Source organism: Hylobates moloch, unplaced genomic scaffold (assembly GCF_009828535.3).
Source record: "Hylobates moloch isolate HMO894 unplaced genomic scaffold, HMol_V3 SCAFFOLD_15, whole genome shotgun sequence".
NCBI lineage: Eukaryota > Metazoa > Chordata > Mammalia > Primates > Hylobatidae > Hylobates > Hylobates moloch.
The window spans coordinates 81,098,560-81,122,829 of record NW_026652290.1 but is presented as its reverse complement, the minus strand read 5'-3'; the positions used below and the strand labels follow the sequence as shown (position 1 = coordinate 81,122,829).

Genomic DNA, 24,270 nt, shown 5'->3' with positions numbered 1-24,270 from the left:
CACACCTATAATCCCAGCACTTTGGGAGGCTGAGGCAGGCGGATCACTTGAGGTCAGGAGTTTGACACCAGCCTGGCCAACATGGTGAAACCCTGTCTCTACTAAAAATACAAAAAAAAAAAAAAAAAAAATTAGCCAGGCACAGTGGTGGGTGCCTATAATCCCAGCTACCTGGGAGGCAGGAGAATCACTTGAGCCCAGAAAGCAGAGGTCGCACCACTGCACTCCAGCCTGGGCAACAGAACGAGACTCTGTTTCTGTCACACACACACACACACACACAAACTTCATCAGAACATTTACATAGTATTGATCAAGCTCAATTTTATACTTCGCTTTCAAAGATGCATAGTGTGTACTCAAAGATATATAGACTGAATATGCAGCAAAGGAAAATGCCTCAGAATGGGCCGGGCATGGTGGCTCATGCCTGTAATCCCAGCAACTCCAGGAGGCCAAGGCGGGCGGATCACGAAGTCAGGAATTTGAGACCAGCCTGGCCAATATGGGGAAACCCTGTCTCTACTAAAAATACAAAAACTAGCCGGCTGTGGTGGTGTGCCCCTGTAGTCCCAGCTACTTGAGAGGCTGAGACAGGAGCATCACTTGAATCCGGGAGGTGGAGGTTGCAGTGAGAATGCACCACAGCTCTCCACCCTGGGTGACAGAGCAAGACTCTGTCTCAAAAGAAAATGACTCAGAATGAATAAAAAGTTTTACTATAGGTAACTGAGGAGGCATAAGAACTTATTTTTACTTCATGCCTTTTACATCAATGCCACAAAATTTCTTTCTTTTTTTGAGATAGGGTCTCACTCAATCACCTAGGTGCGATCATGGCTCAATGCAGCTTCAACCTCCTGGGCTCAGCTGATCCTCTCACCTCAACCTCCTGAGTAGCTGGGACTATAGGCCTGTGCCACTAAGCCAGGCTAATTTGTGTATTTTCTGTAGAGATGGGATACCACTAAGTTGCCAGGCAGGTCTCAAACTCCTGGACTCAAGTGATCTGTCCACCCTGGCCTCCCAAGGTGTTGGGATTATAGGCATGAGCCTGCAAGCCTGGCCAAACCTTCTAGTTAAGTTATGAAATTAAGAAGTTCTATAAATTTCTAAATTGACTCCTTTCTAATAAACCTCAAAACTATCAATACTAAAATAAATCTCTTGTATTTATTTCCTTAATGGTAAACTATCATAAACCATCCTTGAAATCCACCCCAAAACTGAAGGAATCATTCTATGGAAAGCTAGAATGAAAAGAAATTAACAAAAGTAAAGAAAATAAGAGTAATATATGATTCTGGAACAGTATAAGAAGTCTAAGTAAAAACATAAAATTCAACTTACAAGCTCATAACAGAGGGTTAAAGATGGTCATAAAAAATTTAAAGTAGGCATAATAGCGGTGAAGACGTCTTCAGGAAAGTTTAATACCAGAGAAAGGGAAAAAGTCAAGAAACAGACCTCTAACCTTGAGATGTTGCTGGATCACTTCAACACATACTAGTATAGTAATTAATGCCTTAATCATTTTTTGCTTTCAAATAAGTTATAATATGTGCCACAAAAAGTTATTTTCAAAAAATACTTTTTAATAAAAATGCCAACAACAGCATTTATTACGAAAAATTTCATATGTACAGAAAAGTATGAAGAATAGTACAGGTTGGGGGTGGTGGCTCATACCAGCAATTCCAGCACTTTGTGAGGCCGAGGTGGGAGGACCACTTGAGCTCAGGAGTTTAAGACCAGCCCGGGCAACATAGCGAGACCTTGTCACTACAAAAATTGGCTGAGTGTGGTGATGTGTGCCTATGGTCCCAGCTACTTGGGAAGCTGAGGTAGGATAACTGCTTGAGCCCAGGAGGCGGGGGGCTGCAATGAACCATGATTGCACCACTGCACTCCAGTCTGGGTGACAGAGTGAGACCTGTCTCCAGGAAAAAAAAAAAAAAAAGAATAGTATAATGAACCTCACCTTCCATATACCCATCACTTATATGTAACAATTAACATCTTACCAGATTTGCTTTTTTTTTTTTTTTTTGAGACGGAGTCTTACTCTGTCGCTAGGCTGGAGTGCAGTGGTGCAATCTCGGCTCACTGCAACTTCTGTCTCCCAGGTTCAGGTGATTCTCCTGCCTCAGCCTCCCGAGTAGCTGGGACTACAGGCATGCACCAACACGCCCGGCTAATTTTGTTATTTCTAGTAGAGATGGGGTTTCACCATGATGGCCAGGATGGTCTCCATCTCGACTTTGTGATCTGCCAGCCTTGGCCTCCCAAAGTGCTGGGATTACAGGCGTGAGCCACAATGCCCGGCCTGCTTTGTTTTTTATAGCTTAAGCATTTTAAAATAAATTATAGAAATTTTGACTTTTTTCATCCCTCAGTAACTCATGTGGATCTCAAAATTTCAGAACATTTCCCTATAAGTAAATCATAATACCATTATCACATCTAATAAAAATAAGAGTAATTCCAGCCAGGCACGGTGCCTGACGCCTGTAATCCCAGCACTTTGGGAGGCCGAGGTGGGCGGATCACGAGGCCAGGAGATCAAAACCATCCTGGCTAACACAGTGAAGCCCCGTCTCTACTACAAATACAAAAAATTAGCCGGGCGTGGTGGTGGACTCCTGTAGTCCCAGCTACTCGGGAGTCTGAGGCAGGAGAATGGCGTGAACCCAGAAGACGGAGCTTGCAGTGAGCTGAGATCACGATACTGCATTCCAGCCTGGGCGACAGAGTGAGACTTCATCTCAAAAAAAATAATAAAAAAAAAAAAAGAGTCATTCCTTAATATTATCTACCACTCAGTCAATAGTTAAATTTTCCCAATTGCCCCAAAATGTTTTCGTTAAAGTATGGAAGGGGACAAGAAATATATAAAATTTAAGTACTATTTCTATTCTAGAGCACTTCTAATTGGTTGGGCTTACACCCCACACTGCTATCAGAAAGAAGACCAGTACCCCCGACACATCCCCATCACCGTATGTGCTTGCCTTCTTTTTGCTTCAATCGGCAGGCATTCAATATATCTTTCTGGAAACCAGGTTCTGTGGTTGAAGCTGATGAAGAATTCAGGGAATGTTTCTCGTCTTCATACCACAACTTTAAAACAAAATTATTCTGTTAAATAAAAACTGGTAATCTTTTCAATATAAAAGTAGGCTAATCTATGACCTAGTCATACTGACAACAAAATCTGTTACGATTATGCCAAAAACAATTACCTCAGGTACGTCAAATGGAACTTCCTGGTTACTCTCTCTAAGGATTTCCGCTAATAATCTTAATGTCTTTGCACGAGGAATAACATTTTCTTCTTGGATTTTATTCCAGACAGCATCAGCTCTTTGCCAGTCACCGTTTATTTCTGTAGAATTTGATTAAGCAGAAATTAATCAATAAATATACTAAACAGAATTCACAAAAATATTTAGAACTTTTTCTTATTTGATGTTGAAGAAAGCATTATTCCAAAGGCTACCTTTAGGGAAAGGAACCAAAAGTGACTGTGACCCGAAGTCGAGAAGGGAACTTTTCTCTATATTTCTGAATTACAAACCAAAAATACCCTACCTATTAAAAAGCAATAACAAGAAGCCCCCATCACACTTTATTAAACACTTTCAACCATGTTGATAAAAAGTTTGTCTTTTTAATGTTACTGAGAAAGTGCCTACTGCTGAAATCAAAATCAGAAACAGGTAACAATTCAACTACGACCTTTAGCCTTTGCAAAGATCCTGGAGATATATATACATATATATATATATACACACACACACATATATATATATACGGCATATGGCACCATATACATACATACATACGTGTACCGTATGTGATATACATATATCTGTGATTGTATGCAGTGCATACGGTATACATATATCTATGATCTTTGCAAAGGCTACAGGTATTCGTCCGTGGTCTGTTAGGAACCGGGCTGCACAGCAGAATGTGTATGGTGGTAGGCAAGTGAGCATCACCCGCTGAGCTCCACCTCCTGTCAGAGCAGCGGCAGCATTAGATTCTCACAGGAGTGCAAACTCTGTTGTGAACTGTGCATGTGAGGGATCTAGGTTGTGAACTCCTTATGAGAATCTAACTAATGCTTGACGATCTGAGGTGGAACAGTTTCATCCCCGTCCCCCACCACAACGTGGTCTGTGGAAAAATTGTCTTCCAAGAAACCAGTCCCTGGTACCGAAAAGGTTGGGGGCTGCTGCCGTATAGTACACAGCTGTGGTGTGTACTAAAATGATTTAAAGTGTGTAATTCTCTTTACAAGTGACAAATCTACAAACCTTTTCACTTAGTTGAATAGAGAATTATCTGTTTCTTCTGTTGATATGAAGAATTTCTATGACCGTTTGTGATACATGGAATCTTCTTAGATTTCTTATCTCAACTGATAATGTTATCAGACTATTACAACGGCTGGGAAGGAAATAGGCAGATCCCTTCATATTGAAAAGCCCATTTCCTTTCATGTGGTAATCTAGCAAAAACTCCAGAACCAAAACTTTGTTTTTAGAAATTCTCATGGTTGGAAGAGGAAAGATCAAGTCATTTAATATAATAAATTAATTTCTGCTTGTGAAAAACTGGGACAAGATATGAAAAATGTCACATGACACTAAGTGCAATACAATTATTAAATGCACAGAAAAACTGCTTTAGATGTCTTTTTTTTCTTTTTAATTTGCCAGTATGTATAAGAAATATCTGGATTGTATGGCGTCCAGCTCTAGGAAGGAGGGGTTTGTTTTAGAGCACAAATGTTCCAGACTACATGAATACATTTGTTCCTCAGCATTTTAGAGGAAAAATACTAAAACATGTAGGATTTTCCTAGATTATTCTCCCCAAAACCAAAAAGTTAAGTTTTTTGATAACTAATGACTCCTAAAAGTAAAAAATTCAAAGAACAAAAAACAAAGCATACTCATTCTTCATGGAAAATCAGCAATTAAAAAAAAAAACAAAAAAACAAAAAAAACCTTAGAGAAATTCCCCTGGGCCACACAGATTGCAGCCTAAATATTTTTTTTTGAGATGGAGTCTTGCTCTGTCGCCTGGAGAGGCTGGAGTGCAGTGGCCCAATCTTGGCTCACTGCAACCTCCACCTCCAGGGTTCAAGCAATTCTCCTGCCTAAGCCTCCCGAGTAGCTGAGACTACAGGTGTGCGCCACCACACCCCACTAATTTTTGTATTTTTAGTAGAGACAGGGTTTCACCATGTAGGCCAGGCTGGTCTTGAACTCCTGACCTCAAGCAATTCACCGGCCTTGGCCTCCCAAAGTGCTGGGATTATAGGTGTGAGCCACCTTGCCCGGCTGCAGCCTAAACTTTCACACAGACTACGTCGCAAGGAGGCCCAGATGGCAGAAATTAATCTAAAGTGCAGAGTGATTTTATACATATACTGATAAAATTAGCCCAACTAATATAAAAGCCTTACATTTACAACCAATTTTCAAAACAAGACTCTCATTAACTAATTATGCTTTTTCTTCATTAAAATGTTCTTATGTAATATAAAATTCAAGTATTTCAAGGATGTGAAAGTATAAAACTTATTTGATTTAAAAAAAAAAAAATTCAAGCCTCTGAATCTTTATTCTGTAGCGGAGCACTTCTGTTGACTGCCAAAAGGTCCTTGTGGACTGTGGGAAGACAGGGAAAGTTTCCAACAGCTAGACACAATACTGCTAAGGACCTTTAAAAAGGGATTAATTATTCTGAACAATAAAAAGGTGGGTGGATAATCTACAAGTCTGTGCCTTTAGGCTGCAAGAATTCTGGGAACATAATTTTCTTTGTTTAAAAAAAGCACAAATTATATAAAAAGCTTCTGCTTTGGGAAGACAAGGATATTACAGAGATGCAACTATTAAAATAGACTTGTGGGCAGGTGCAGTGGCTCATGTCTGTAATCCCAGCACTTTGGGAAGCCGAGGTGGGCAGATTAGTTGAGGCCAGGAGTTCGAGACCAGCCTGGACAACATGGTGAAACCCCTATCTCTACTAAAAATACAAAAACCAGCCAGGTGTGGTGGTGCATGCCTATAATCCCAACTACTGGGGTGGCTGAGGCAGGAGAATCACTTGAACTTGAGAGGTGGAGGTTACAGTGAGCTGAGATCGGGCCACTGCACTCCAGCCTGGGCAAGATGTGAACACTAAAACAAATAAGGACTAAAATAAAACACAAATACATGTTAAGAACCCATAAATTCATTTTTTAAAAAAACCATTCATCAACTTCAGAGGTTTTAAGGATACCAGCAGTTAAGATTCGTATTAAAAGGGAGAAAAAGCAAGTATTCTTCTTGTGAATTTATTTCATATTGTTAAGTAAAACAAAAAGGAGCCACAATGTAGAAATGTAGAACGTGAAACAAGTAGAGTATAAAACAGGATATAAAAGAATCAAAATAATAGGTACGTACATAAAAAATATATGGATATAAAGGTAGAGAGAGGGCAATGTACAGAGAAGACATGGAAAGGATGGCCAATTCACAAAGTTATGTCTGAGATAAGCGGTTAGGGGGTGGCGGTGGACACAATGACATTTTCACAGTTAGCTAGTATAGTGTTACATTGTTTGAATCTTTAGTAATCAGAATATGTTCATTTCATTTGTGTAATAATGGAGGAGGAAAAGGCCACACAATATGAAAAGAAATGTAAATGGCTATACATACTTGAAGAAATAATATATGAATCATTACTGAGATGGAATAAATGGTGAGGTTATACATACTTTTTAAATAGATTCAAAGAATTGTACTGCAAAATTACAAATGTAAGGCAGCTTGACTCTTGGATAGACTACTATACAAAGAAACTAATTTCTACTTTCTACCTGTAAAGAAGTGTTCAGAACATAAGAAAATATTTGTCATATAGAAATAATAGAAAATTCCTTAAGCAAGTGAGGAAGTCACTTCATTCATGTAATTAATGTTTGCTATAGGTTCTAGAAACTAATTTTGCAACACTGTCACAATGAAAGGTCAAAATATATTGGAAAGGATAGAAATGAAGTTTGAATTATGACAAAATTTTGTAACAGATCGTGTTATATTGAGTCCTCAAAATGAAAGCAGTTTTATATTAATAAAAGCTAGTATTTAAATGTATGTAAGACTTACGCAATTCCATGGGTGTTGGCTGAGCTACGTATCTTTGTTTTGTGCATGTTTCTGTAGTATGTTATGATTTACAACAAAATAAAGTGTGTATTAAGTATGTGAAAGGTACTGTTTTAAAATAAACGAAGGAAAGTTGCTTTTCAACAAATATCCAAAAATAACTACTAATCCAATCTCTTTCAAGGGCTAAAATCACATCCTAAGAAAGAAATTCACAATGCAAAATATGGATTTTTAAAAAGTATAATGAGGCCGAGGCGGGCGGATCACGAGGTCAGGAGATTGAGACCATCCTGGCAAACAGAGTGAAACCCTTGTCTCTACTAAAAATACAAAAAAATTAGCCAGGTGTGGTGGCGGGCGCCTTAGTCCCAGCTACTGGGAAGGCTGAGGCAGGAGAATGGCGTGATTCCCGGGAGGCGGGGCTTGCAGTGAGCTGAGATCGCACCACTGCACTCCAGCCTGGGCAACACAGCAAGATCCAATTCATATCATATGCTCCATTTCAAAGCAACTGAGTCCATGTAACAATATTATTTAAATAGTGGCCCAAGTCGGAAGGCAAAATGCAGAAGGGGATAGCTTGCTTTTTCTTCAGAAAGGAAAGGATTAGGGCTATTATAACCAGATTATCTATTTATAGCACGGCAGAAGGTAGGAAGTATACAAATGTGGTTAAAAAGTATATATACTTCTCTATAGGATTCCACTGGCTTCCAGCCTCCTAAGAAGCTAACCACACTCTGCCAACCTCCTCAAACTATTGACTCAAATACAACGCAAGAAGGAATTGGAGACAGGTGTCCAATAGGACACATAGAGGAAATTAAGGATAAGAAAATAGTATTAAACTCAGATACCATATATCCCTAATGGAAATTTTAAGATGAAGCTAAATGTTGTACATTTTTTTGTTTCTTAAAAAAAAGAAAAAAAAAAAAAAGGCCAGGCACTGTGGCTCACGCCTGTAATCCCAGGACTTTGGAAGGCTGAGGCAGGAAGACTGCTTGAGCTCAGGAGTTCAAGACCATCCTGGGCAATGCAGTGGGACCCTCTCTCCACAAAAAGTAAAAAAAAAAAAAAAAAAAATATTAGCAGGGTGTGGTGGCACATGCCTGTAGTCCCAGCTACTTGAGAGGCTGAGGTGGGAGGATTTCTTGAGCCCAGGAGGTTGAGGCTGCAGTGAGCTCTGATCGCACCACTGTACTCTAGCCTGGGTGACCCTGTCTCAAAAACAAAGCAAAACTAATAGTAAAAGTTCTTCTGAATAGGAAGAGTAAGTTTGTGTGGCTGGCCACCTCTCACCTGGCCCTAGACTACCACATACTTACAGTTGTTCTTACCCGCTGCAGTGTTAAGACTTGGTGATGGGGCTGACCCTTTCAGCAAAGCACTACCTTTACATCTGCAGTGCCTACCACAATGTCTAGCACACAGTAAGGGCTTCATAGGTTTTTTTTTTTTTTTTTTCTGAATCCAAGTTTATATAGTCTTCTATGAGGACTACTTGAAATAATAAGACACATTTAGACATATAGTCACTGCTTCTTTTGAAGTTGGCACATTAGAATTTCATCATGAAATTGTTTTTAAAAGGAAGAAAAAGTAGGTAGAGTGGAATGTTAGTGCTCACATACAGATTATAATTTGCAATTTCAGGACCAACTGCCTAAAATACAGGTTTTTAATTTTATACATTCAATACCAACCTCAGCATTGTGTGCAAGAATTTGATCATCGTTCAAGCCAAAGTCTTAAGAATTACACTGTGAAGTGTGTATTTCAATACAACCAAAAACTGGAATGTAAAATTTTAAGCAAGTTTAATTTTATTTACATCATCGAGATGTAAAATAAAGCTTTCAATGGTAATAAATGCAAGTTTGAAAAGACAAATAAATCCCCTTATTCGTTTGGTGAAGGGAAATTTGCCAAGAGAAAAGAAGAACAATAAATCTAGATAAATATCCATGAAGCAAATAGGAAAAGGTCACTGGCTGTTCTAAGTGTTATTCCTCTTTACCGAAATATCCTAAAAGAAACTGTAAAGCTCCAAATGTGTACACTGGTATAAAAGTACTAGAGCATTGTTTGAAAAGAGAGATCAAAAGTTTCAGAGATGTCAAATACAAAGATTTCAGCCTCAGAAAACAGTTAAGGATATGAATGAAGATTAAGGCACAAAAATGAATAACGTAGTGTTGTTTGAAAAATGGAAATCTATTCACAAACCCAGTAATAGGACATGATAGGCTGAATAAATTTTAGTACATCTATGCAGTATATTAGTTATTTGGAGGTGATTAAATATAGAAAAATGTTTGTAATATATAGCTGACTCAAAAATATACAATGACATTTAAAAAACTGTTTAACAATGAGTTTGTATACAGATATGCAAGATATGTATCTTTTTGCAAAAAGAAAAAAATCTCTACTTACATGAATGTGTTGGTGGTTACCTATTTATAAAAGTGACCAATAAATTTACCTGAAGGCTTAAATAAAAATAAGAGAAAGACCGTTCTTACCTCAAAAAGTCCTATTAAATTCTGTGATTCTGATGAAGGTTTTCGTACTTTCTCATTATTGCAGTAAGAATGTCAGAAATTATGAAGACATACAGTGTCTAGTGCTATGATATAACATTCTGTGATAAAATTCAATCTAGCCTCTACTTGAGCCTCTGTTTAATGAAAACTGCCTTCTGACAATCCCTGGAGCTCCCTCAAAACCAAATACTCCTTTCCTGCCACTGCCTTCAACAGAATAAGTGAAAACATGAAGAATAGTTAAATCACTTACTGTACAGTTTTAGCAGATTGTAGTACATCTGGTCTCTATCACATTCAAATAGCTTCTGTGTCAGCTCCACTAATTTTTCCAGAGTTTCAACCTTAAAAGTAAGATTAAGAGATAGATCTACCTTGGGTAAAGGATATATTTTATAGTTAACAAATAGCAGTGGAATAATCTTTCAAATTAGCTTTACCAAAAGGGCAGTTTAACTTCATTTCAAAAGTTAATGGGCTGAGCACAACAATATGAATGAACTTAATGCCACTGAACTGTATACTTATACAAGGTTAAATCATAAATCTTACATTATACTTATTTTACCACAATTCTAAAAAAATTTGGAGTCAAGAACACAACATGAATAACTAATTCAAAGATATCTGGGTGGGAAAACTCAATGAGTGTATCGTACATTAACAAAAATATTTCCCCCTCCAAACTTTAGACTCTTCTTGCCCTGTGGCTTTTACTTGGCATGATGCAAACAGGTACCTGCACCAGAGAAGGGCAAGCAGAAATTCCAGAGCTCTGGGAAGCAACTCCTCCTGCTACTAAGGACTAATGCAGGCGTAAAGTGCCAAGGACATAAGGTCGGCCTGCTCCAACCAACTAGTTAAAGATAAAATCATCAGGGCCCAGGTTAACAATTTAGGGTTTCTACTGCACCACAGGAATAAGAAATAAGCCATTGCTTATCTGGCAAACAATCAAGATAAACACTGCTTCCACAATGCCCTGTCTCTTGAAGTCCCCAAATGTTCATGTGACACAGAGGACCCTTGCCTTCTACTCACAGTTTTAGGTGATTGAGACATCAGAATCAAATACAAACCCGATTATTTGCAACACATCTGTCACAAAACCACTGAAGCCTTGCAGATCGAGCTCTAATCCCTGGAGTCTGTAAGATAAAATAATCACATAGCACCCAAGGTAAGGCTTCAGCTGAATATTATTTTTTTCCTCAACGACAGTTTCTTTTCTTATGAATTTGCTGCCAAATATATATACTAAATTATATACTAAACTATATAATATACTGGTATACAATCTATATACTAAATTTATACTATAACTAATACAAACTATAATTAACCCCATAGTTATCAAAGACCTTTAAGTAAGAGTAGAACAGAGCATAAAACACAACCTATGCTTAACCTGTGCCTAGAAGATGCCGATTATTTCCAAATGCTGCACTGCAGGTCAAAGTTCATTCCATAAATCTTTAATTAATAAAACGGTTATACTTTCTTTAGTTCAAAAATAAGCGATAAACTAGAAAATGTCAAAAAGTGTGTGTCAACATTCACATGCATGTGCTCTTTATTTTATTTTTTTTTAGACAGAGTCTCAGTGGCATGATCTTGGCTCACTGCAACCTCCACCTCATGGGTTCAAGCAATTCTCCTGCCTCAGCCTCCCAAGTAGTTAGGATTACAGGTGTGTGCCACCATGCCTGGCTAATTTTTGTATTTTTAGTAGAGATGGGTTGCACCACGTTGGCCAGGCTGGTCTCGAACTCCTGGCCTCAAGTGATCTGCCCACCTCAGCCTCCCAAAATGCTGGGATTACAGGCATAGGCCACACCACACCTGACTGCATGTGCTCTTTCTCATTTACACACTCTCTTGAACACACACACACTTACTTTATTCCAATAGACTCAGGAGACAAAAATTATCAATGTTACACAAAATAACAATTGTCACAATAATAAACCACTGGCTTTCGTTTTTAAAACAAAATGCTTTGCAAACTTCACAGTGGTAAAAGTACTCTAATGACTTTTGCCTAGCACCTAAAACTAAATGTTTAAAGAGCAAAACAAGCTAAGTACTTTAAAATTGGTTTATAGTCTCAGTTAATTTAAACAATTGAGACATATGTTATATCCTCAATTAGAAATTACTATCATTTGGTCAGTAAGTCTGGCTTCAAAGCACTTAGTTTACAATTTTGGATACTGGAATAAAAGACAAACCATTTCAACATTAATTCCAAGGATTTGTCACTCTATAGTATTTTCATCATCTGCAAGAGGGCTTCACCATTAAATACTACATTTCAATCACAGCATTATGGTAAGAAAACTACATACTCATTAGCCCTGGCTGCTTCAGTCTAGAGGAGGTATCTTTACTGCTTTCTCCACTCACTTCTGTTGATCAAACCAGGTATCCCTTGAATCTAATCTCTTATTTATAAGTCCTCATTATTTTTAATTTTAAAAAATAACATTGTACAATGTTAAATTAAGAACTGAAGTGGAAACTAACATCTTGCAGCTTTGGTGGGATGACAGAAAAATTGGTAGACTAGAAGTTGGATAACTTGTTCTCGTTTCTTGTATCCACTTTTTGGGATACAAGAAATCAGTGATGAATAAATTAGTCATTGAAATATAGTCTCAAATACTATTAATATCTACACTCACACACAATTTCTTCTCAAGGATTTTTCTTACATTATTTGTTTTGTTTCACAGGCGTAATACTGAAAATGAAACTAATGCCAATATATACTAAAAGCCCTTGAAAAACTATGAAATAATCCTCTTCAGAACACAGCAAAATGCAAGGGCTACATTCACTTACAACTTTCAATATTATTGCTGATCCAAATGCCAACAATCTAAACAGCACAACTTTTATGACATACTCTTTCTGTTTGTGGCTGATTAATCTGCCTGTCTTTGGCAGGACAGCTGATTTATATGGCAGATCTTCCCATGTTTCATTTTGAAATTGAGAACTGTTTTCATATATAAATCTCAATCATCAAAAGAACATCTAGGTCAGATTAACTAAATCTCCTAGGCTGCTGTAATAGTCAAGATTTCTGGCTTATCTCTTAACATCTTATTGAATTTTAAACACTGCAAGTTGAAAGCAGAAATAGAAAATGTAATAAAAACATGGAGAAGAATAGAATTCTAATTGGGATGTTAAATATAACATGAAAAACATTTAATGTTAATTAAACTCATCTTTAGTTCTTTCTGTGTTGCTACACACAATCTAGCTAATGAATAGTGAGGATACAATAATTATTTTTATAGAAACAATTGCATGTTTGTTTCCACCTGAGCTACTGTGCTTCAAATCACAACTTTCTGCAGTTGCAATTCACTACTAAGTTTACTTGTATAGGGGAAAAAAGTAATCCAAAGTCAAAAATAACTGCCATTACTTTAATTTCATTACAACACTCTGATGTAAATTTACCATAAAAAGCTTATCATAAGCTTCTATGTATACTAGTAAAAATAGATATCCAATAATTATTACCTGTTAAGTAAAAAGAAAGTTTTTCTACTGCATTTCAAACTCTGTCTCAAGGAAAATTATCCTGAATTTAACTCAAATAGAAATTTTCACCTGTTCTGATTTTTCTTGCCACTACTGCTGGAGATGTCACATGAAAGCCGCCCGCCCTAGCCTCATGTCCCCTAGTTAACATAGTAGGAGGAAAAATCATGTGCACAAAGGCTTTAAAGAAGGGACAGACAAAGACAAAAACATGCTGGAGAAGGTGGCATGCACCTGTAGTCCCAGCTACTCGGGAGGCTGAAATAGGAGAACTGCTTGAGGCCAGGAGTTCAAGGCTGCGGTGTGTCATGATTGCACCTGTGAATGGACAATGCACTCCAGTCTGGGCAACATAGTGTGACCCTGTCTCTTAAAAAAAAACAACATCCCCACCCCAACCCAAGTACTGTTCAAGTACAACTGACCCTTGAACAATACAGGGGTTAGAGTTTGACCATCTGGTGCAGTCAAAAATCCACATATAACTTTTGACTTCCCGAAGACTGAACTACTAATAGCCTACTGTTGACTGGAAGTCTTACCAATAGCAAATAGTCGATTAACACATATTCTGTATGTTACATGTATTAAATACTATATCCTTATAATAAAGTAAGCTACAGCAAGAAAATGTTAAGAAAATCGTAAGAAAGAGAAAATACATTTACAGTACTGTATTTTTTGATACCGTAAGTTTGTGACATACTTTTACAAGATGAATTTCTATCTGAAATGGCAGGCAACCAGAGCTGCAGACCTCTATCTACAGTACATATCAAGCAATTCATCCTTTTCTTGAAATGTCACAACTTTACTTCTTAGAAGCACTTCCAGCATCACTAGTGATACTGTGTATGGATGTCATGGTGTTATTCAAAATAATTACACTAATACAATAAGTACTATAGTGAATTTTATGTACTTATGACTAGTACTTTGTTACTTTTGTTTACATTTCTCTCAGCTGTGAATGGCAGCATGTATAGTCTATGTGTGTGTAAGTTTTGATAACTGTTAACTTTTAACAATAGATTTGTATATGTTTTATGGTAGCAAATAAGATAGACTAGAATTTGCCTATATTTTAAGCATTCATGACATACCTTTTTCTTAATTTTTTCAGTATTTCTAGGCTATGCAGTTCATTTGCAGGTTTTTTCAAATCTCCAAAAACTTTTCCAGTATATTTACTGAAGAAAAACCTACATGTAAGTGGACCTACACAATCCAAACCTATGTTGTTCAAGGATCAACTATATTTATCCCTACAGCTAGCACAGAACAACGGAGCAAAAAAGGTCTCATGGCTCTATTAAGTCTTTTCGCATTTGTCCTTTTCTCTAAAAGTTTCCAAGACAAACTTGAAGACCATGTATAATAAGGAGGAAAATATGGCTGAGCAAGTCCAATTAACAAACTATCATGAACTAAAAATTATCCACTTGACCAGGTGTTACAGGAGATACTAAACTAACTCACAAAAGGGGGTATATATTTACATGAAAACTGACATATCTTGAAATTTTGGAGGACAAGACAAAAAACAAAACAAAAACAAACAAACCCTAGCTCTAAAATCCACTGTCTGTGTATACAATCCACGCTGGCTTATTAAGGAAGGCAAATGGGATAACAAGTCCTGAATTAGATCTGGAAAAGAACAAAAGGAAGAGTAACAAAGACTGGGAGATCACTGGAATCCAAACTTTTGGTCTTAAATCAAAAGCCATCAAAAGAGTTTTTTCCCTCACTGAGAAGACATCAAAATTTACTCTCGCTGCAGTGTGATGGAAAGGCAAAACAGCAGATAAGGAGAGAGGGAAAAGTCAAGAAAGAGGAATTCTGGAGAAAGGGTAAGTTGGTTTTGATAGTTCAGATATTGAGGGGTCATGAGATCATGGAAGTAGGATGGTACAGGGGAACCAACAGAAAACAGAAACTCAGAGCCTGGTTTCAAATTCCATAACTACTATACATTGAGTATCCCTTATCCAAAATGCTTGGGACCAGAAGCGTTCCAGATTTCAGATTTTTCTGACTTTTGGAATATCTGTATTATTTACTGGTTGAACATCCCAAATTCGAAAATCCAAAATCTTGTAAGCATTATTTTTAATGGCCACATCATTCCATTTCATAAACAAACTGAAGTTCATTTGCGCCCTTTCTCCTTTGAGAAAAACTTTCACTGTTACAGGTAATAATCATAATTTACATCTTTACCTACTTTGGTTTTCAGATGATTTACTTAGGATCATTTCTCAAAAGTGGGTCAAATGTCATTATCATTTTGAAAGCCCCGATACATAAAGACAGCAATGTTGTTATGTCTTTAAGGATGGGACCTCCTTTATGGTTCCTAGTAGCAGAGCCAGAACTAAAACTCAGGGTTCCTGAGTTCTAGTCCAATACTCCTATTGCTAGAAATTATGGTAAAAGAAGGTATTTCTCGGTAAACAAACAGAAAAATGACTTCATTCTTTTAGTCTACGACCTTTTCAGGTACTTCATTTACCTCCCAGGAAGACAGTATTGCAGACCATATAAATAAAGTATCACTTTTTGGGTTACTCATTCTTTTTTTTCCAAGACCAGACATTAAATCCAGGGAGAGATTATATACACAAGCAAAAAAGTTAAATAATGTATGAAACGTTACCATATTAGAGGTTTCTATCAAGAAATATATTATTTAATTTAACTCTTAGCCCTTTGAGCAGTTCTGCAATCACTTACTAAATGCCTGCCATGTGCCAGGCACTGCTAGGTTCTCAGAACCAACACAAAGATGAGAAAAAAGTTCTGCTTTAAACTTAGCATTTCTTATTCTAACCTCTTCCCTTGGGTTTGATTCCCAAGAGTTCTTAAGACAGCCTACAGAGGATCTATCTGCAGAAGAGACAAAAGGGTTGATCTCTACACAGGAAAGAATGGCATAGAGAAGGGAATCAAACTAGCATTTATTAAATGTCTGATAATGTACCACACTCCAGATGTCATTTTATTAGTGTTACCTAATAAGAGTTCTAAGAGGCAGAAGAAGGATAAAGGGAGGAACCTCTTTGCTGCCTGAGGGTCCTTGCACAGGCAGTTCCTTCTGCCTAGAATGCTTTTTCTCACCCTAAACATTGCTACACTCAAAATTAAGGTAATGGTGGTGGATTTCTAAGACACTTTACTCAGTCATCTCAAATGCTATGTAAATGACGGATAGAGACCTGAGTTAACAGAAAATAGGGTGAATTAACATAGGTACAAGATAAATGGAGCTCTTAGATCTGACACAGTATCTCCTATCATGAACCCTTAAAGATGGCATTGGCAGATTTCTTCATCTGAAATCTCCAGAATGAAGCTCTTTAGTGAAGGTGATTGAAAGCATTTGCATGGCTTCCCAGTTGGACCAGTTTCTCCTTCCCTCCTTCCTTTCCTTCTCAGTCTTTCTCCTTTCCCTTCATTCTAGTCGAAGAGATAGACCTTTAAAAAGAGAATCTACAGAATGTAGTAATTGCTGTAAGATGAAGTGTTGTAGAAAGGACTTTTTTCAGGCTAGGTGTTTCTGAGGAATGCTTGTGCCCAGGAGGTCAAGGCTGCAGTAAGCTAAGCCACCGCTGTACTACAGCCTGGGTAACAAAGCAAGACCCTGTCTCAAAAAAAAAAAAAAAAAAAAAAAAAAAGACTGAAGACTGTCAAATATATTACATATAACATGATACGTGTATGCCAACTCATCTTAAAAACAAACAAACAAACAGGTGGTATTTACACATTGAACCTTGCCTATATCTTTCTTCATTTAATATGAGCTTATGACTGGTTTATCTAATTATTTCCACAATGCTTCAAATACACAGCAGCTCTGTAAATTCAACCACAGTGAATCTACCCAATGATAAGACACTATTGCTTTTTTCGGGAATGATAAAAATGTTGCTCATGACTTGTAGTATTCTTTCTGTAAACCTATTCTTCACCCTTTAAAAAATTTTGTACACACCTACTACGAAAATTCTGTCATCAGCAGACAGCCATTCCTAAATGTGGTTGTATTCTGGCAAAGCTCTAAGTAATTAAGAGGTAGTCTTCTCTTGCCTATTCATGTGGCAAACACGTACCTTATGCTGAACATCATATTTTGAATTACGTGAGGTAAAGAAGACAACACAATCCCTACCTTTAAGGGGCAAAGGGAATTAATATTATTGATCACTTACCATAATCCAGGAAACATGCAAGCTGCTTTACATACATTATGTGATTGAATCTTAAAGACAGATATTATGTTCTCTTTTATACATGAGGAAGCTTAGAAAGGTTTAATAATTTGTCCATTATCACAAAAGCAGGTAGATGGCAAAACAAGAAATCACTCTTCTGTCTCTGGCTCTATTACATCTTACTACACAAAGACAGGCACATGCATTCCTCCTGTAGAACCTCTCAAAGCTGAGCTTCATTTCCGCTCTGATCAGTGACCTGCTAATACTGACACTGTACCTACAGAGCAGCAGAACTCAACAGCCAAACAGCTCTTCTCACGTTTGGATTCACTGTACTTTTGGAAGTGAATGTGGAAGAAAAATTATACCATTTTCTAGAAAATGTAAATGAACCACTTAAGCTACAGAAGCGCCTGTCCAAGATAGCACGATAGCATGCCCCACTGTCCGCTGACAAGCGGGCAGATTGAGTCATAAAATGGAAAGAGAAGAAAGTTCTGAATTGATTTCACAGTCCTCCTTTTCTATACTACACCGTTCTCTTCTTCAAAAAACATCAGGAGGAAAAAAATAGTTTTCTGGGTTGTGTGCCTACATTTTCAGTTTCATGATAAGCAGTCATCAATACACAAATAAAGAGGGCAAACACCACTTTTGCATCCTGTCCCCTGTGTATTTTTGGAAAACGACATTGACTAAAAGCGAAGTGTAATCTGAGAAAACCCATGATTACTGATGTATTTATAAATTAACAGTTTTAATCACATGAAATAATTTTTCTTAAGGCAATGGGTCCATCTTCTGCGGAATGTTTTGTTTTCTTAGTGGACACAGAATTGTTTAATAGTGAAATTAATCACAATTTGGACAGACTTTATAGTTGGCCCTTGACTTATCAATTCCACTAAGCAAAATTTAGTAAAGCCTAGATAAAATATAATCCTAAATAGGCCAGGTTTGTCACCTACCATTTCCCATAAGCTGCTTACCATAGTGGAAAAAAAAAAAAAAAAGAAGAAAATTTAAATTAAATGCCAAACAGTTGCAGACAGCACTTGTTTGGCTGATTAACTTGTAGACAAGCATTACAAATAAATCTGAGCATGGTCTGCAGCAAATTAAATTCCACTGCTTTTAAGAACAAAGAATTCTTTGGCAAAGAGGATTAGCAACTTTACACCCAGGAATGCCAGTTTAATTTAATTGTTCCACAATCCAAGATTTAATATGCAAATATCATTTTGATATATAATAGTGAATTTAACAAAGTGAGGAAACAAATTTAATATACAACCAGACTGCCTTTTCTGAACTGTAATTATATACAATAAAGAAGCTGGCCGAGATCCCCCTCCCCCAGCATTACTGGGATTGAATTCTATTAACATGAATCAGAACAAGTGTAATTAAAGGTTAAAATTTTTAAATGTATTCTAATTAAGAGTCTAAATAGCTCTACAATTAGAGTACTGTAGTTAAAAATCACACCTCAATGATCTTCTTGGCCTCTTTGTAATTTCCTGTTTGTAGGAAGGCAAAGAAGAGATCATAGAGCATCATCATTTCACCTTGTACTTGGCCCACAAAGTCCATTGCTAGATAGGAGAGAAAAAATATATATATTAGGAGAAAAAAATAACCAGAAAAACAATATCATATGAAGTTCTAGACAAATACAAGAAAAATTTAAAAACAAATATTAAGAATAACTTAAAGAATATAGCTATATCGACTAATTAAGTACCTAACAGAGTAGCTTCAAAGAGAACTAGTGAGGATAAGGGTAAAAAAAATGTTCATAAAGGCAGATCACCAAGTAGAACACAAGAATAATAGACATTTTTTCAAAATGAACAGTTACTAAAATCAAGAACATGTATAATATTGGAAATCTACCTGATATTTTTCTTTTAGATTTCACAAGTATAAAGAAAGTTTATCTGAATGTGCTGGCCTTCTGCTGAAGTTTCTCTTAACAATACACTAAGATTAAATCAGCAAGAAGGGAAAAAATCCAACTACATTAAGATATTAGAAAGTGACTCACCTTTCTGAATTAGATCAGTCTCGCCTTTCTCTACCAGTTTACACAAGACATCATGAATCCTTGGTAATACTTTATACTTTTCATAGCAGTCAATGATGACCTCAAGAGCAGTAGATAGGTCACCCCTTAGAAACAGAAAAATTAACAATGAATAAAATAAATCTAAGTCAGCTTAGTCTCTCAGTAATATTTTAGAGAGATGTTTAATGACCAGTTAATATGTAAACAACTGAGCTGTAAGATAGAAAACCACAAAGCTAAAATGGGGGAAAAAAGAAAGAAACAATCTTTTTTTTTTTTTTTTTTTTGAGATGGAGTCTTGCTCTGTCGCCCAGGCTGGAGTGCAGTGGCACAGTCTCGGCTCACTGCAAGCTCCGCCTCCCGGGTTCACGCCATTCTCTTGTCTCAGCCTCTCCGAGTAGCTGGGACTACAGGCGCCCACCACCACGCCCGGCTAATTTTTTTTGTATTTTTAGTAGAGACGGGGTTTCACTGTGGTCTCGATCTCCTGACCTCGTGATCCGCCCGCCTCGGCCTCCCAAAGTGCTGGGATTACAAGCGTGAGCCACCGCGCCCGGCAACAATCTTTATATATAAGTAAATGTTCAGAATACATACACCATCAGCAATCCACTATTTACCCTGCTTCATCTTTTATTATTTCATGTGTTAAAGGGTACTTTTTAAAAAAGTCCAAATAGATTAAGGCATTCTCTGATTTTATTATAAATTCTGACTTTATGTAGAAAGTTGCTGTAAGAATGTATTATTTCTGAAAGCAAGGACTACCGTCAAATACTTTTTTCCAATCACCTACGTGCCTTTAACAATTGTACCTCAACAATTTCAGATTTGGTAAACGTTATTAAATGTCCACCAATAGCTACTAAGGAATTTTCAAGAACTTTTTCATCTTTATCATAATATTTTTTGTACTGTCACCTTACTAGCCAAGTAGGAAATAAACCACAAGTTTCATATATATAGGAACTTACTATTATGAAAACTAGGATATTTGTGTTGGTCAGTGAATTCTAGAATTCTAAATACTTTTTTCATTAAAGGGTAAGCTTTTAAAAATTATTTCCAGTTATAAAGTCAAGCCTTCTTTTATGTGGTGAGAAATTAAAATAAAAAGACACTGTCATTAAATCAGTTTCTTAAACAACAGTGTGGTACTATATTCTTGTGGGTCCTTAAAAAGTATTTTTCCCCCTTTAAAAGGACAATTTGCTTTCAATTTACTTTAACCCTTTCTTTATTAAAAGTTATTTGTAATTTCTCTCTTACCATACTGAAATAAAATTCACAGGTAATATAAAAATAAATAAATAAAAGGACAATGTCAGTATGAGAAATATTTAAGACCTTGCAAGACCAGGTGTGGTGGCTCATGCCTGTAATCCCAGCACTTTGGGAGGCCGAGGAGGGCAGATCACCTGAGGTGGAGAAACCCCATCTCTATTAAAAATACAAAATTAGCCGGGCATGATGGCGCATGCCTGTAATCCCAGCTACGCGGGGGGCTGAGGCAGGAGAATCCCTTGAACCCGGGAGGTGTAGGTTGCAGTGAGCCGAGATCGTGCCACTGCACTCCAGCCTGGGCAACAAAAGTGAAACTCTGTTTCAAAAGCAAAAGAAATCCCTTGGAAGAATTATAGAGATTATATGATCCAATTCTACTTGCCACCCCCTTTTACTTTCAAAGAAATAATGAAATTGGGGCATCTAGAGACTGGCTGATTTGACTAAGGTTACCAGGTAAACAGAGGAAGGTACTAGCAAGTCGCTGGACTTCCCATTGTCAGTTCAGTACTTCTAATTACACATTATGCTTTACTAAAAGCACTGGTATTTGAATAATGTAATAAAGTGGTGCAATTTGGAATAAGAAATTAAAGATTTATGAAAAGAGAGTATGAAAAGTATTTTAAAAAGAGGCATGGGGCCGGGCGCGGTGGCTCACGCTTGTAATCCCAGCACTTTGGGAGGCCGAGGCGGGCGGATCACAAGGTCAGGAGATCGAGACCACGGTGAAACCCCGTCTCTACTAAAAATACAAAAAATTAGCCGGGCGTGGTGGCGGGCGCCTGTAGTCCCAGCTACTCGGAGAGGCTGAGGCAGGAGAATGGCGTGAACCCGGGAGGCGGAGCTTGCAGTGAGCCGAGATTGCGCCACTGCACTCCAGCCTGGGTGACAGAGCGAGACTCCGTCTCACAAAAAAAAAAAAAAAAAAAGAGGCATGGTTAGAGACATGGCTCCAAAGTACAACTAGTGACAATTAGTGAAAATCTTTGTAGAGAATATAAACTTCTCATACACATAACAGTTTTCAAAACCAGAAAGTCCTTTTATACTTCCTGTTGAAGGCTTCACATTTTTGTCTATTATACAAATGTTACATTGCCCTAAATTGAATTACTATTTTATCAAGATCTGATTTTAAGCTGTACCAAAAAAGTAAAAGACAACGAAGAAATGTTAATTTTATTGCAATAATAGTGACATAGTGAAAACGAGCCTATCCTGATGGAACTCTTACCTTATCCCCTTACTAAGCCCTGTTTACAGTGCATCTTCTGGCACCCCACAGAGTCATTTGAATTTTTGTCATTTGGGGTGAAGACTAAATTACAGGTTAATTTCAAAACCGCAAGTAGATGTTGCAGGCTAGATTACTGTCATACAAGAGAAATGGTACAGTAGCTACCACATATGATATAAAGCTTTATATAATCAGTATTTTCCCTTACTTCAGACACAGGTTCAGTTATTGCCTTTCTATAATTCCGCTTAACAAAAAACTACTAAAACATTTTTTAAGAGCAAAGCTAACACATACGATTTTTTTTTTAAGCGGCATGACTTGCTTCTCCAGATCAATTCCCAAACTAGAATAGTATTGTCTCAATTGTATTTCCCCCTACATTAGGTCAAAGCTATCAATAAATGAATGAATAATTGCTCTGTCAATCAAAGCGACACATTAATAGTCTTTGGTCTCCAAATATACGCTTCTGAAGATTATACATGTTCAGAACAACAACAGAAAAGACAAGAATAGCAAAATGGAAATAATTCATATATTTGTTAGTAATTTTAAGAACCAACGTTACTGCTCTTAGGATGCCAACAAAATGAATTAGAAATTTATAATGAAATACCTCATACAAAGTGTACTGGAGATAAAAATAAAGTAAATGACTAGTCAGTTCTTCAGTCCCTATTATCTAATTCTGACTTGTGGTTGGATCATGTCATTTTAAAAGATAAAAATTTACATTCCCCACATAATTTATGTCACTATTAATCTTTCATATTAAAGCTTGAAAACTTAGGTGATGGAAATAAAAAATATATTTAAAAGCACCTAAAATTTGCATTGCTATGAAGATAGCTATGTAGTCATAGGACTTTGGATTTCCATCCCAACTGATAAGAGTACTTATGCTACTCAGCTGTAGCAACGTGATACATTTCTAGAAGTGGTGATGAAAAGCAGATTATCACAACAGCTGAACTCAAGGACATTTGGGTTCTCTCCTAGTTCTAACAGGTTCTATGACTGTGCTTATTAGGTTCATCTAAAGTGTTTTGCACAAGCAGAGAAAATCATCAGGTGAAAATACCACTTTTATTAGGCAGGATGAAATCAGTAAGGGAAGCACAATATCAAAACATAAAAATTGCTTTACAGCCAAAATGTGTGACAACACATTACCAATCAGTCTACTTCTAGCTTCTGTGACCCCAAGTGATCTGTGAATTTCTTTGAGCACTAGAAATGATTTAAATCCTACTAAGAAATAATAATCCTTTGAAGAAATTAATGTTGACACATTAATTTTGCATTCAAAACTTTGAGCCCATGCTTGTATCAGCATATATGCATAATTCCTAAAGCTTCACATACAAATATTTAAAGGCTCACTCCTAATAAAAATTTAGTCAATGCTTTCACAAATGACACTAAAAGAAAATCAACTCTATAGCATACTATTACCCTTTATTAAAAAAAAATCAAGACACCCCCCCAAAATTTCAATAGACTACATAATTTTCATGCATAAAACTACGTACACTAATAAAAAGTAAGCAATCATTTTAAAAAGCAGTATTTTGTTTGGTGCAAATGAAAAATATGAGCTTTACCAAAATTCTGTAAGTCTATGAAATAAAGGTAAAATTGAGGAAAAGATTCTGTAATCCTAAATTTTAAGAACATATATATGAGATAGGCTGGGTCCAGCAAGAAATGTGGAAACTTAAAATGGAGTTAAATTCATTAACTTGAATGGACTCACTTGGCCTGTACCAAAATTCATTCCAGAATCTAGAAATCACTTCTTAAGGGAACATGACTACACAGAACTACTACAAACTACAATTTTTCATTATTACATGGAAGAACATCCAGAAAAATAAGCTTGAAGCTCAGATGGCAAATCCGATCGTACCACTTGTTTGAGTCCTCATTCTGAAACTGAAGTATGCTATAACGTCAATGACAGAAAAACAAACACCACGTAGGATGTAAGTTTGCTGGACAGACATTTCTATGGGACATACACCAATCATAAAATTATCTACTTTGAGATACCAAGAAACATGTACTTCTAAAACTCATATACATTCCTCAATACATATACCTGTAAAAATCATAAATGTGCTTCATACAATCTGGAATTGTTAAAACAACCACGAGCGACAACTAT

General features: G+C 36.8%; 1 protein-coding gene across 1 annotated transcript in view; it reads right to left on the bottom strand.

The window, feature by feature from the left end:
• Nucleotides 1-24,270, bottom strand: part of LRPPRC (leucine rich pentatricopeptide repeat containing) — a 113,412-nt gene that overhangs the window by 27,228 nt on the left and 61,914 nt on the right. The window contains exons 24-29 of the mRNA XM_032177990.2: nt 19,556-19,680; nt 18,997-19,103; nt 10,810-10,878; nt 9,984-10,074; nt 3,243-3,385; nt 3,012-3,120 (exon numbers count right to left, since the gene is read on the bottom strand). Coding sequence (XP_032033881.1) covers nt 3,012-3,120; nt 3,243-3,385; nt 9,984-10,074; nt 10,810-10,878; nt 18,997-19,103; nt 19,556-19,680 — 644 coding nt within the window. The remainder of the gene's footprint in view (nt 1-3,011; nt 3,121-3,242; nt 3,386-9,983; nt 10,075-10,809; nt 10,879-18,996; nt 19,104-19,555; nt 19,681-24,270) is intronic.